We start from the raw sequence: 13,767 nt of genomic DNA, 5'->3' as shown, positions 1-13,767 counted from the left end.
GCCCCATTAGGACACACTCTGGCAGCCCCACTGTGCTCCTTCACGAGGGTCACACAGATTCTTTTCGGCTCAATTTGCTTTAATGGTTTTGGGCTCCTTTTTTGGGAACCTGACTGTCTCCCACTGACTGAGAGCAGGCTATGATTGTGTCTCCGGTTTCCCTCAAAAGTACCTACAGAGTCTTAAATGTATACTGTGCTGCACTGGTGCGCATCAATCCTGTATTTTATGATATAGCTTTTGTCCATGTGTGTAAGTGCGGGGAAGAGGAGGAAGCAGGTCACATGGGAATGCATGTACATACTCATGGAGGTGATGAGGGCTGTTTATGTTAAAGGTGGCATCATATACATTTTCTTGTCTCTCACATTAGACATGTGTCCATGTTGTTTATGATACTGTGGCAGCTTACACAACTGACTAATGGCTACCACCATCACAGTGCAGGACCGTGCACATATCTCAGCTGTAAAGATGCATATGGATGGCCTTTCTTGGGCCTCTGGAGTTTTATCTTCATCTTTCCCAACTGTTGACTAAATCCACCTGAATTTAATGTGTTTTATTCTCTGTTTTACATCTGTGTAAATCTGTCTTTTCTGTGTCCGTTTCAGAGCTGACCCTTGGCCTCAGAGCAACGCCGTTCAAGATTTCTTCATCCAGCCTCTCCTCTGGATCCTCCATCAAGGTACTGTCTGGCTCTGGAAAGTATTCTTTGCAGAAATGATCAAAACACTGAAGCTCCACAGAATTTGTCAGAACTCGTTAATAAACATGTTTCATGGGCCTTAAATTAAAAGACTAATGCTTTGTTTTCAATTGAATTCCTCTGTGTTTTTGCTGCGTCCCTGTCACAGCAATCGCCTATAAAGGCCTGAAAAACAAGTGAGCTGGGACAGCGAAAGACAGAGTGAGAGGAAAAGAGGGAAAGGAGGGAAGAACAGTGTTTAACAAACACAGAGTGGGTAGCCAGTCACATCTGTCCTTGTAGGGTATGTAAAGGAGAGAGAGAGGGGGAGAGGGGAGGTGCTCCGGGCATTCCTCCTTTTCTCTCGGCAAGCAGTGCCCATGGAGATTTATCTGGGAAATATTTCCTAAATCACACCTGTCTGTCTTCATCTACACTGATTACTGTCCAGCTGCATTAAAACACATGTTGTCACAAGTTCTTCATCACGTCTTATCTGGGGGGGGGGGGTAAAGCCTGAAGATACAACTCTGCTGCGTGCCCTGATTGGCTGAGAATGGTGCAAGAAAGTGACTGTCAGAATGAGCAGGGAGTACAAATCAATCCCCCCCCAACTCTAACAGTGACCTCTTAGCTTTGGAAGAATGGCTAAACTCCCCTTTGCCTCATTCCTTAACCTCCTCAGTCCTCCATGAAAGGAAGTATCTTCATGAATGGAGAGTGGGGAGGATTGAGAGGGTGAAGAGAGGAGAAGTTGTGTCCTGTTTACTCTTTAATGGCTGTGTATTCCACCCCCTGTGCAGAGCGCAGAGGTAATCTGGTTACGGGATCAGGGAGCCGGTTAATTAGGGCTGGGAGGAGGCTCCATGTGGCTGCTGGGTGGATTTAAGGTGTTGGAATGGGGCTGTTTCCATCAGTTAGGTCCTCACTGAGACACACAAACACAGGGGCAGGTATAAACTAAGACGCCACAGGAGTCTTTTATGTAGAAAAGAGATTTTGCAGGAAGAGGACAAAGATTCTGCAGCAGATAAGGTTTATACTTGACTGAGCCAAGTGCTATTTCAACTTCCAGGTAACGTCTTGATAGTATTTAAAATGTTTTATTTTAAATTATGGTAAAGATATGTGCAGCAAAATACGATTTTTTTTTTCCATGTTAAATGGTTTCTTTGCTTCCCAGGACCTCTCACTGTTTACAGCAGCAACCCCACCAGCACAGTCTAGATTACAGCCTGCTTCATGTATCACTCACCAATCATTAGTTAAAACCTTAAATTGTTACTATGCGGCTAACTGTGTTGTTATTCATAACTGGGGTTGAGGGTTAAGCCATAGACCTTAACACTGGCTGCAAAATGTAGCACAGCGGGCATGACCTCACGCTAGCACCACTAGGCTCTGCAACACATACATTGTTATCCGAACAACTGCATCATCATTGTATAGTCTTAACATGAATGCCTTCATTGATAAATCACAAGGCTATGACGATAAGTAAGTCTGTTGACTTGTCAGAGCTGATCTTTCAGCCGATCTGCCAGACTTGCTCAAGTTTTTACCACACAAACGCTGAGCCTGAGTGACTTGGCTAATGAGATTGTAAAAACAGCAGCAGTCTGCAGACACTGTTGGTTAGTCTCAACCAGGGAGGAGGCGACTGGGTTACCTTCAGACTGATCCAGAAGACCACCTGTTCGCTTGACTTTCCCTGGTTTAGTCGAAGTTCAAGGTTGTGTGAGAGGGGGAGCCTTAATATTGTTATCAAAATTCCATTTTCACATTTCATTATAGCAAGAAGATCGTGCAGATGAGCTGTAATAACCTCCTTTGTGTTTATTATTACTGTTAATTGTTGTTGTTTATTGACCACAGTAGTCCTTGTCTGGGACTCTTGATCTGTTTGGGTGGTCTAGGCTTCTCCTTGGTGGTCTAGCCTCAGTACTCGCAACCTCCACTTTTTCCTTAGATGTGTTTTTTCAATTCCAATAAAACATGTTGATGCTGATATCATCAGCTCTGGCAGCAGATTGCCTCTAAATTACATTTATTGAAGAGTCAACAGAGAGAAATGTTTAGATGAAATACACAGTGTTAGGATTCCAAATCAAAGGATAAATGTTACTAAATCCCTTGTTATTTATTATAAAAGCAAGACTGAGAGGGATTAAATTAATATTGAGGTCAGACTGCTTGTGGTTTTTCAGGGTAGTGATGAGAGAACTCTTCAGACATGTGACAGCGGCTGCTGATTATTGATGCCTCCTGGTCCAAATGATCGCAGCTGCTCCTGCTCATCTCAGCTGTCCGTCCATGCCGACCGCTGCGTCGGCCTTGAACACAAATATAAATAATGCCTTTGCTTTATAACCAGGGTGATGACAGCATAGTCACTCTCTTTCCTGTAGCCATAGAGACCACCACTGGGCCACGGGTCACACTGGTAAAGTGCTGCTGCGTGAACACGGACACACAGGCATACAGTCAGTGACAGATTGTCTCACTGTCAGAGGGATAAGGAACCCATTGTTAACATACTGCTGATCCATGACACATGCTGGTTACCCAACCAGTTCACATGTGTCACAGATTAAAGTCGGGTCTGCAGACTGGAGAGAAAGCTCTGAGAGAATCTAATGTCTAGATGAACCTGCTCAGTTAAGCATGATTTGAAAACCATAATATTTTATATTTATTGCTAGCTTAGATTGACACATGAAAAAGATCTGATTCTGATTCACACTACTACTATCACTTTTCTTCCATAATAATAAGATATGTAGACCTATATACATGCAGAAAACTGCAGTCTATGTGCTGTCTAGTCTGTTTATTTGTCTCGCTCCCCGTCTTTCTACATCACTCTGCTGTACTGTGGGTCAGTGCTTTGACGCGTGAAAAGACCAGAGCCATGTCCTTCTTGGGTTTTAACCCACTTTCCTCGCTGCCGGTCACATTTCTCTCCCTAGAGGCCAAATTCTGCCTGAGAACCGCTCTGCTCACCTGTAAATCCCAGCAGAGACCACTGTTACCCTTTGTAGTATGGTCCTGATTATTTTATCTTTATTTGATCTTAGATCATTCGTGCACTGTGTTTATGTATTTAGAGTGATAAAATAATGGCCATACAGTCACTTCATTTGTTTTTAAAGGTACCATATGTATACAGCGCAGTTTAAAACCAGTTAAATGCTTGAGATGCAGTGTTACAGGTTTATCACATTTTGTCAAGTGTAGCCTTATGCTTCTAATCAGAGATACAGTACCTAACATTTGATTTATCTGCATGGGCTACAATATACCAATAAATAGATAAATATACTGTATGTACTTGAACACCTTACTGTAAGACCATTGCACACACACCGTGACACAGAGGGTGTCAGCACACTTTGAGAGCTCATAAATTAACATAAAAGCACTCAAGGCATTCACATGAGGGGCAGCTCAACCTGTGCTGTTTTGTCAGCCCATAACAATAATATCTTGGAAGAGCTATGATGTCCTTCTCATCATCCTTGCCCAGAGCCAGAGAGAACTGGGCCATAGCTCGCCTTCAATGATCACCCAGTCTGCTATGGCACGGCTGTAAACACTCTGTCCTTCATGAACTGATCTCCCCTCTGGAGGTGTGCCTTTAATCACAGTCATGCAACACAACTGATCTGATTAGTCAGGACTCACTTGCATTTTGCCAGAAAGCAATTTTAAGAGGAGAGAAGCACTAATGTGTATTGCCTCCAACTCAGCCCAGGCCTAAAGCCACATCTAAACCATTGTTGCCTGCCAGTCGAGGTGTGAAGGACAAGAGCTCTAAATAAAAGGAAAGCTGAGAGAGGGAGGGGTGTCTTCTAAATTGTTCCCACTGCTATCCCCCCTCAGGCCTCTGCTAGCGCCCCAGGACTGACTGGCTCAGTCAAATAATGGCTCAGCCAGAGATAAATAGACATGTCCGTGGCACCTGGAAAAAGGGGATGGGGCTACTGCTGCCTTGGAAACGGGATTCCTTGCATGCTCATTGGCTGTCGGGGTGTTTGCTGGGGGTATAAAGAGCGTGCGTTGTTTGGAAGCTTTCTGGAAATAGGCGGACAGAGAGGACACCTACTTTCACATGTGAAGGCTACCTTTTGTTTTCCCTGCTCTAACATTTTAAATTAAATTTTTTTGGGCCGCTTAAGAGGATTTGAAATAAAAAAGATTTTGTAATTCTTTGAAGAAAAAAAAAAAGCTTCAGTTTCAGACAACATTGAGTGCAACTGGTCTGGCTATGCCTGGAGTGAACCTGGACTTCCTGCCAGCCTCACAGGCTCCAGAGGCGCTGGGCAGCCCAGATAGTGCTTGTGCCGAGTCTGGCCTAGAGGAAGTGATCGGGGATCTGCTCGCTCAGGAGGAAGTGGAAGATGAAGAGGAGCAGTTAGGCGAGAGGAATTTTGAAGTAACGTTGCGGTGCGCCGTGGGGGAGATCCACAGTGACCTGCAGGCCTTTGGAAAGCGAGTGGATGCACAGCTGGAGAAGGCAGCGGCTCAGGTGGCTCCTCTGGCCGAGGCTCTTGTCAGGCTGCAAGAGGAGAACCTGAGGCTGGGGATTCAGCAGGAGAGGCTGGTGAGGCAAGTGGAAGCCCTGTGCAAGGTACTGGGATTATCTGATCCTTTACTGCATTTGCTGCCCAGCCCAGAAAGCTCACCCTCCGTTCCATGTGAAACCAATGTACCATCCAGTGATTCTCCAGCCTGCATGCCCCAAGATCCTCCATCCAGTGCCCCAAAGGCTACTCCACCTAGCACAAGCCTGGATGTTCCATCAAGTGTACCCCAGGAACCTAAATCAAGCCCCCAGGACTCAGACTCCATATCCAATGTGACAAACAAACCACAGACTTCAGAGCCTGAGCCTGAATCTGAACCTGAGCCTGAGCCGTCACCTGTCCCTCACCCTCCCACCTTTGCAACCCGCCGCTCCCTATCTGCTCCCGCTCTGATGGCAAACATTTCTTGCAGCTACAGCACGGTACCGCTCTCCTTCTCTGTTAATGGTTCTGATAATGACCACCTTTTAATTCAGATTAGAGAAGCTACTTGAAGTATGGGAATGTCTTTTATTCCAGTGTTGACAATACACCGGATAAGCTGGCCATGAGTTTTACATGCCATACAAGTGATACTCTCTGATATGGCTCACATAGATGTTGACCTACTGTTCCACCTCTCATAGCTTTATTTTTGTTTTAATCACACACCGCACTTGAACAAAGCTTGACCCATCTCAGCTGTCATTCAGTTTTGGCAGATTGTATTTATGTGGAACGCTACACTGCAGTCTGTCACAGAGGTATCCCAATCCTTTAACACCATGTGTTTCTGATTGTGTCTTAGCTAGAAGTGTGTGTGTGTGTGTGTGTGTGTGTGTGTGTGTGTGTGTGTGTGTGTGTGTGTGTGTATGCATGCAGATATGCGTGCTGTTGGTGGAGACAAAAAATGACCATGCTTTAACCATAACAGTGAACTGATGAACTGATCATCAAATATTTTTCAGAAAAATAGAGCCATTAACGAAAGGTTCTTATGTGTCTGGCTTTAAAACAAAAAGAAACGTACGATCTTATATTCCCGTTGTAGGGACTGATGCACAGTCGGTGCTCGTTTTTAGCTTTGTTTGCCGTACGTGCTCTCGTCATCCCATTACAAACCCTGTGCGGTGGGTGTGTTTGTTCATGCACTGGTGACATTTTGAGGGTTACTGAGCATTTGCGTCATTATCTTCAGTTATTCAGCGGACAAGAGTTCATATTCCTGTCTAATCCTGAAAAGACAGCTGGATCTGTCAATCAGCTGCTCCAGTAAAAGTGACAGACTTCACTTCAACGGAAATCCCCTTTGCAGATAGGTGACTGTGGTAATGAAGGGGGAACTTATCTGACCCTTTGCCCTTACCTATATATGTAATATCAACTATTTCACAAAACTGCCGGTGAAAACTGCACAAACGGCAAATCAAAAAGTGTTCTAGAAATTGTCGCCACCCTCCCTTTTTTAGATTTTTTTTTTCTTAAAAAGTGTTTTTATGTATCTGTGGCTTTGATGCTGATGAGAATGCTATAACTGAATGAAACATGACTTGAGCACTAAGGTTATTTGGGATTTTCTCACTCGCACACGCATTCTCTCATTGCTTGACTCAGAAGCCTTGTTTGGCTGCGCTGTGTCCCAAAACATTCCATGTCGGTCAAGTGCCTCTCAGTCCAGCCTGTCCCATGGGTCAGAACTCTGTGTCCAAAAAACCTTAAAACCAGAGGCCACCCGTGATCACACAGCACTGGCTGTGTTTGGCATTGTCCCTCCCTGGTGAGACCTGGTCTGGCTGGGCCCCTCAGATAGGAGGCTGTGGATGGGGCCAGCTGTCTGAGCTATATCTAGACCTGGACTCACTTACAACAAAAGCATTAAAGCCAAAGCCAGAGCCTATAGTAGTCGACCACAGGCATTCAGCGCCATATGAATATTTAAGAGGTGTTTTCTATAGGCTTTATGGTCACTCAAAATATGTTAGTAGATGTCCAGGCGTTCCTTTATGACCCATAATGTTAGGTTTGTGCTCATGGTGCTCTACACTACGCCTCTTTCTTCAACCCTCTGCTCCTGCATTAACCTGCCCTTCTGTGGTTTTAGATGTTCTCACTCAGAGTTTATTGTATATGCATTGTTCCCATCTTCCAGCTGGAGTGGTGTACCGTGCCTGTCACATTAACTCGGGGTTCGCAGCAGCTTGGCGTCATGTAGACACTCACTCTGTTGGTCATACTTCATGAACTAAGTTAACAGTGACTTGGCAGAGTCGCTCTTGCACTCATGTGCTTACTGTCACTTTCTCTGGCACGGCTGGAAGGTGCAGGGGGATGGAAGAAATGATGAGATATGGTGAGTGGTACAAAAAGAGATTATCAGAGGGAGGGAAAGATGTGAGTCTACTTCACTCACTCAGGCCTATTATGGCTGCAGTATGTTTAACAAAAATCCTCCTGTGCTTATTGCGTCCTAAATGTCAGCTTTGTTTTTTTAAAGTCTCTTTGTTGTCTCATAAGTATACAACTTAGAGTCTTAGCTCTAGGTTAAGAGATTCTGTTTTTAGGAGCCCTCAGGCAGCAGTGCACATATCCAACTATGGTCACAATTTTGCAATCTCAGACTAATTAATGCCACCCTGCATCCTTCTACACATCTGTGTATGTGTGCACTTGCTCATACTGTGTGTGTGTGTGGTTGTGTGTCTTGAGCAGATGGAGACAGAGCCCATTCTAGCCTCTGAGCCGGTGTTTTCAGTCGGGCCGACTGTCCAGATGGAGTGTCACGTCCCATCCATCCCCAACGGCTCCACCATCCAGGCCAAACCTCAGGAGCACTCCGGAAAACTGACTGCTGAACAGCTGGCTGCCATCGAGGATGAAGAGCTCCTTGACAAAATGGTACTTCACACCCAAGTTATAATTCTGGATGAGTTTGATTTAAAAGCACCACTTAGTAGCAAATACACCAGCTTTAGAGTTTGTGCATGAACACTAAATCTTGCCAGCTATGTGAGGGTACATTTGGGAACAGTCGCAGCTCGGCGTTGAGTGTATGCACAACGCTACAGTATGTTAGACCTGCATGCGTAAATAGAGCTGTGGCACTTTGGGTTTTTTGAGGACTGACCTCTCATCATTGCTGTTTTGTTTTTGTCTTTTCCCTCCAACAGCTCGATGAGTCAAAGGACTTTGAGGAGAGGAAGATGATCCGTGCAGCCATGAGAGACCTTCGCAAGAAAAAGAGAGGTAACAGCAAAATGAAAACCAATCTTATATCTGTTTCTCTGCCAACATTGACATTCACATTGTCAAAGGTAGACGCACCGCCTCATTGAATTCCAGCTCGAGTCATCAGTGTTCTTCTCTCTCTTGTCTGATAAGTTTTAACAACTAGTTAACTGCTAAATGAACTTGCCATTTCCACAATATTTCTATCCATTCTGCTCTCAGAGGCCAAGCTGGGATGTACTCAAGAGGAAATAGGTATGACAGGTTGGTTTGCAGTGTGGTTTTACAACTGATATATGCCTGCGTTTTCTATTTTTGTTTGTGTGTGCACCATCCTGCCATCGTCGTACCAATTATTGAACTCTCTCAGGCTTCTGTGGTGGGCGATGCAGGATATCTTAACGGTTTTTGCATGAATGTTGATTCTCATGTGTTGAAGTGTCTCACACTCACCGGAGCGTGCTGTAACCTCGGAATTGAAATGTCCCCCCGTCCGTGTTCAGTTTAGTCTCACAGTAGGCACTCACCATATGGTTTCACAAGACATCTGGTTAAGCAGACAGTTGCACAAAATGTCCTGACAGTAGTAATTTAAGCGTTTAAAATAAATCTCTAAGAATACATTTCATAAGATATTTAAACGCATGCACATACACACACAGTGGCGTTACCAGGTATCAGTATTCTGTACATTGTTGAACTTGGCACATCCTTCTTCAGGGGACGATCAGAGTGTTGCTGTCTTTTGATCTGTGATGTTTGCGCAGTACATATTACTTGACAGCTTTGGCTCAGCTGCGAGCCTCCCACCTGTGGGTGTTTGTGTGCTCAGAGGAATTTTACGGTACTGTGGAAAGAATCCTGGACTGTATCGCCTCAAATTTGGAAGCTCTGTTTTAATCCATCTTTGTGGCAGTCAGATGAGGTGCTGTCAGCTTATTTAGGACCTCTTGTCCTCTTCCTCCTCCTCCTCTTCTTTTTCCACTGACATCATCTCTCCACCTTCCCCACTACCTCTCTGTCCCCCTTCTCCTCTCCTCTCCTCTCCTCTCCTCTCCAATCCCAGACCAGAGAGAAAAGGAGCGAGAGACCCGTCTGCAGGAGCTCCGGCAGCAGAGAGAGGAACGTTCACAGAAAGGTCGCCCAGGGGTCGGAGCGGGAGAGGTGGTGATGAAGAAGGTGGAGAAGGCGGCGGATGGCTCCACCCTCAGCCAAGTCACCAAGACAAACCGCTTCACACAGTCTGGTAGTTAATTTTCTCCTCTATTCTCTTATTTTTTTTCTTTCTTCTTCTCTTGTCTTCTCTTGTCTTCTCTTCTTTCCTGTTCTTCTGTTCTATTTTTTTGGAATATTTCTTAAACTTTCTTAAACTTTCTTTACAATCTGTATTTAACCACACAAGTCCACATGAAACCAATTCTTATTCACAGTCCCCAGACACAAAAATTCATCTTAGGGGGGAAAAAGGGAAAAACAAGTTGGCAAATTGTGACAATAAAAAGTAAACCATAAAAGGGCATGAAAATTAAATGATAAGAACACTTGACATGAAACTGACCCTGTGCTGTGTCATGTAAATAAGCTGATGAGTGTTTGTGTGTGTGTGTTCAGATGACGGTAACAGATCAACACGCAGCACCATCGTCGAGGCCAATTATGTGCAGAAAACGGACAGTAAGTCACTTTATTTAACACTTTTACATCATTGTATAGTCATTGCACTAGTATCAGTCATATATCTGTGTGTGTGTTTATAATAACATGCTTCTCTCTGCATTTCAGGAGGGACGGTCCAGTCAAAATCATACAGCTTCACCTCTTCCACTTCTTCCTCCTCCTCTAACACAAGCAAAAAAGTGGGCAGGTGGGTTGTGAAGCCTCAACACAGTATTTACACAAATTTCAAAGTCTGTACACCTTCACAAATTAACTTTGCTGTACGTGTCGCTGCTCCAGTGTGTTTGATCGTGAGGACGACTCGTCGTCTCGCGGCGGCGGCTTGGCTGCTGTGGAGCGGAGGCAGGCGGAGAGGCGCAAGGAGCTGATGAGGGCTCAGACTTTGCCAAAGACCTCTGCAATGCAGGCCCGCAAAGCCATGATAGAGAAGCTGGAGAAGGAGGGAGGCGGGTAAGGATAAACAGAGACGTAATACCACCAAACAAAGAAAAGGAGTAAATCAAAGCATGTAAATATTAACAAACACCAAACACTTTTCTATAGCCCTGGAAATCAGGCGGTTGCCAAGGTAAACAAGGTTCAGCGTTCCACCAGTTTCGGTGTGCCCAACGCAAACTCCATCAAGCAGATGCTGCTCGACTGGTGCCGTGCCAAGACCCGCTCATATGAGGTAAGCCAAGCGGCCACAGAAACCCACTGCGTGTGTAGTGCCAAAAAAGCCGTAGCTGAGCCTGATGATTAAGGGGAGATAGGCAGTGATAATATTTTTCTACCTTGTGGAATGTTTCCATGATGTATCTATCACTGCTTTTATATCTATTCTGTGTTTACTCTCCATCAGCATGTGGATATTCAGAATTTTTCATCCAGTTGGAGCAATGGCATGGCATTCTGTGCGTTGGTGCACAATTTCTTTCCTGAATCCTTCGACTACGACTCGCTGAGCCCCAACAACCGCAGGCAAAACTTTGAGGTGGCCTTCAGCACTGCAGAGTGAGTATAAACACAAAACCTGTTTTTCCCCAGTAACGTGCGCTAACCACATCCGTTCTATTGTTGTTGAGTTTTGACTGCAAGTGAGACCACCAGACGTCTTACTTGCACTCATGGAGAAACCACATCAACTGCAGTGAAACTTTTGTTTTTGTTACGCTTGACAGAGAAAATGTGAAGAATATGTGGAGAAACCAGCGGACGAATATCCTGACAGCCTCTGCAGGGTTAGCGTTCCTCTCAGGCTTAAAGATATAGACATTATCTTCCAACTAAGGCAGAGTAAACAATGAATATCCAAGTCGGTGCTGCTCCTCGCCCCAAACCAATACATTTCCCTCTGTTTGCGTTTCACAGATTTTTCCTTCCCTCTCTCATCCCTCTCAATACATTAGTTATCTATAGTAACATCTACATGAGCCTGAAGTACAGAGACGGACCCAAAAACATGTCAAAGTCACGTGGCTCCTTGACTGATGTCCGAATGTTAACTTTCCCTGTCTCTCCCAGGTGTATCGAACCCCCCCTCAAGGCTGAGCGAGCCCCATAACTGCTACTACTCTAATTACTCCACCTCTAAACCTCCACTCTCCATCTGTCCTCTACTATGAGTAACTGCTGTGATACCCTTCATGTCGTCACTGCTCTAAACCAGAGACCCGTGAGCAAACCCAACCCAAACAACCACCAGGTTAAAAAGTGGACGAGCTTCTCAGCTGCGCCTCCGATTATTTCCCCCCTCCTTTTTTTACTTCTAATCTCTCCTCTCTCCCTTTTTCTCTCTCTTTCTCGTCTCTCTCGCATCACACCGTTTTCACTTGTGATGCCCTCCACCCACCTGTGTGTGTGTGTGTGCGTGTTCACATTCTCCTAGTAGGGTAATGTCCATGCTGATGTTGATATTAATCATTTATGTCCTCAACACCGGACTGTCACTCAACCACAGCCCTCCCATCTTTCCACGTTTGTGTTGCACTATCACTCACTTCCCTGGGCACTCCTGACCCTCCCGGCTGTGTGTCTGGCAGTTTTATCTTGAATCCCAACACGCACACATACCTTCCTGTTCACCAGTGTGCTTTCAGAGTCACCATGTGATTGTATCTTTGTGTATTTGAGGAATCCTTGTTGTTTTTTTCATCATGTCTTGTATTTCTTAGAGTTTGTAGTCGTATTGAAATGCTCCAAAGTCTCTTGTCTTAGTGCACCGAAAAAAACAACAAACAAACAAAAAGGCTAAATGAGCATCATCTGACGCTCATTTGACGTTTTGTTATGTATGTGTGTATGCCACATACTGTACGTATCATGATGTTCATGAAGCATGTCGACTCATGGATATATTTGTGAACACAGAGAATGTAATGATGTTGTTTATTTTTGTGTCTTTTCTCTCTCCCTCTGTCTCTTCACCCTGATTCTTTTTCATTTGGCTGCTCACTGCTTTATCTGTTTTTTTTTCTTCCCTTCCTCCTTCCTTCCTTTTTTTCCCACACTCTGACCACTATCTCTGTGCTGTTCTTTCTCTCTTCTTCTTATCTATATCTTCACCCTGGTCCTCTACTTTATTTCTGTCCATTTGGGTCTACCTTCCTCCCCCACCTCTCTCTCCTCCTGCTCCCTCTGCCGGGTGCAGGAAACTAGTGGACTGTCCCCAGCTGTTGGATGTGGACGACATGGTGAAGATGCGTGAGCCGGATTGGAAGTGTGTGTACACGTACCTGCAGGAGTTCTACAGGGGTCTGGTGACGAAGGGCCTGGTTAAAACCAAAAACTCCTCCTAAAGTCGCACCCCACCTAAAACTGAACCCATGGTGAGAGAGGGGAAAGCCTGCGAAGGAACCTCAATTTGGTTCTGGTAGACTTAATGGGATGGAGGGTGTGTGTGTGTTTGTGTGTGTGAGAGAGAGAGAGAGAATGTGTGTAACTGCATGTTTTAAGCAGCTGATAGGATTTATATCAAACATGATGTTTTTGGAAAATTCTGTTGCTTTTGGAAGTTCATGTTAATTTGGAGCTACTGAGGTCTGAAGAACCAAACATGGTATGCGTGTATGTGTGTGTGTGCGTGTGTGTGTGCATTTCTGCATAGCCAAACTATGGCCTAGGCAGAGAGCCAGGTTCATCTGCAGCTCAACACTTTAAAAGGAACTACTGTATCACAGTGTTTCAAACAGAGGAGTCAAGAAACAAAGCAGAGAACAGAGGCTGGGTGTTGTCCATTGACTTTTTATCAAATGTGAGTTTACAGGTGTTTATGCATTAGGCTCTTAAAGGCTTTTAAAGGTACTGTTAACAGTAAAAGTACAGAATGACAAATGTCTACAGTCCCTAAAATAACAAATTAGATTTTATGTTTTTGACATTTATTTTCGCATGCAACAGTGTTACCCTGGTGCTCTTCCTGTCACTCTACTCTACCTTGTGTGTGATGTCTGTGAGGGTTTACAGTACGTGCATATAATGCCACCCAGTGGTCACTCTCTGCATCCCTCACATGTGAGGTCTTTCTCCCTAAAACTGTTTATTTAAATACATACCATTAGTCATGTTTATTTATGGAGAGCTTTTAAAGGGGTTTCCACAGAATGGTTTAAGGAAAAGATAGTAGAGAAAAGT

The 13,767-nt window shown here is 44.7% G+C and overlaps 1 protein-coding gene across 3 annotated transcripts in view; it reads left to right on the top strand.

The window, feature by feature from the left end:
• Nucleotides 1–13,767, top strand: part of smtnb (smoothelin b) — a 48,114-nt gene that overhangs the window by 32,369 nt on the left and 1,978 nt on the right. The window contains exons 10-20 of one of the 3 annotated variants that reach the window (XM_044372247.1): nucleotides 615–688; nucleotides 7,963–8,148; nucleotides 8,421–8,496; nucleotides 8,701–8,733; nucleotides 9,545–9,724; nucleotides 10,090–10,152; nucleotides 10,261–10,342; nucleotides 10,435–10,605; nucleotides 10,699–10,825; nucleotides 10,997–11,148; nucleotides 12,785–12,962. In XM_044372247.1, coding sequence (XP_044228182.1) covers nucleotides 615–688; nucleotides 7,963–8,148; nucleotides 8,421–8,496; nucleotides 8,701–8,733; nucleotides 9,545–9,724; nucleotides 10,090–10,152; nucleotides 10,261–10,342; nucleotides 10,435–10,605; nucleotides 10,699–10,825; nucleotides 10,997–11,148; nucleotides 12,785–12,932 — 1,292 coding nt within the window. In that variant the 3' untranslated portion in view covers nucleotides 12,933–12,962. The other 2 variants (XM_044372260.1, XM_044372254.1) reach the window with 2 other exon arrangements.

This window comes from Thunnus albacares, chromosome 2, assembly GCF_914725855.1.
Source record: "Thunnus albacares chromosome 2, fThuAlb1.1, whole genome shotgun sequence".
NCBI classification, from domain to species: domain Eukaryota; kingdom Metazoa; phylum Chordata; class Actinopteri; order Scombriformes; family Scombridae; genus Thunnus; species Thunnus albacares.
The sequence above is the reverse complement of the archived record's forward strand: the minus strand, read 5'-3'. Positions and strand labels throughout refer to the sequence as shown.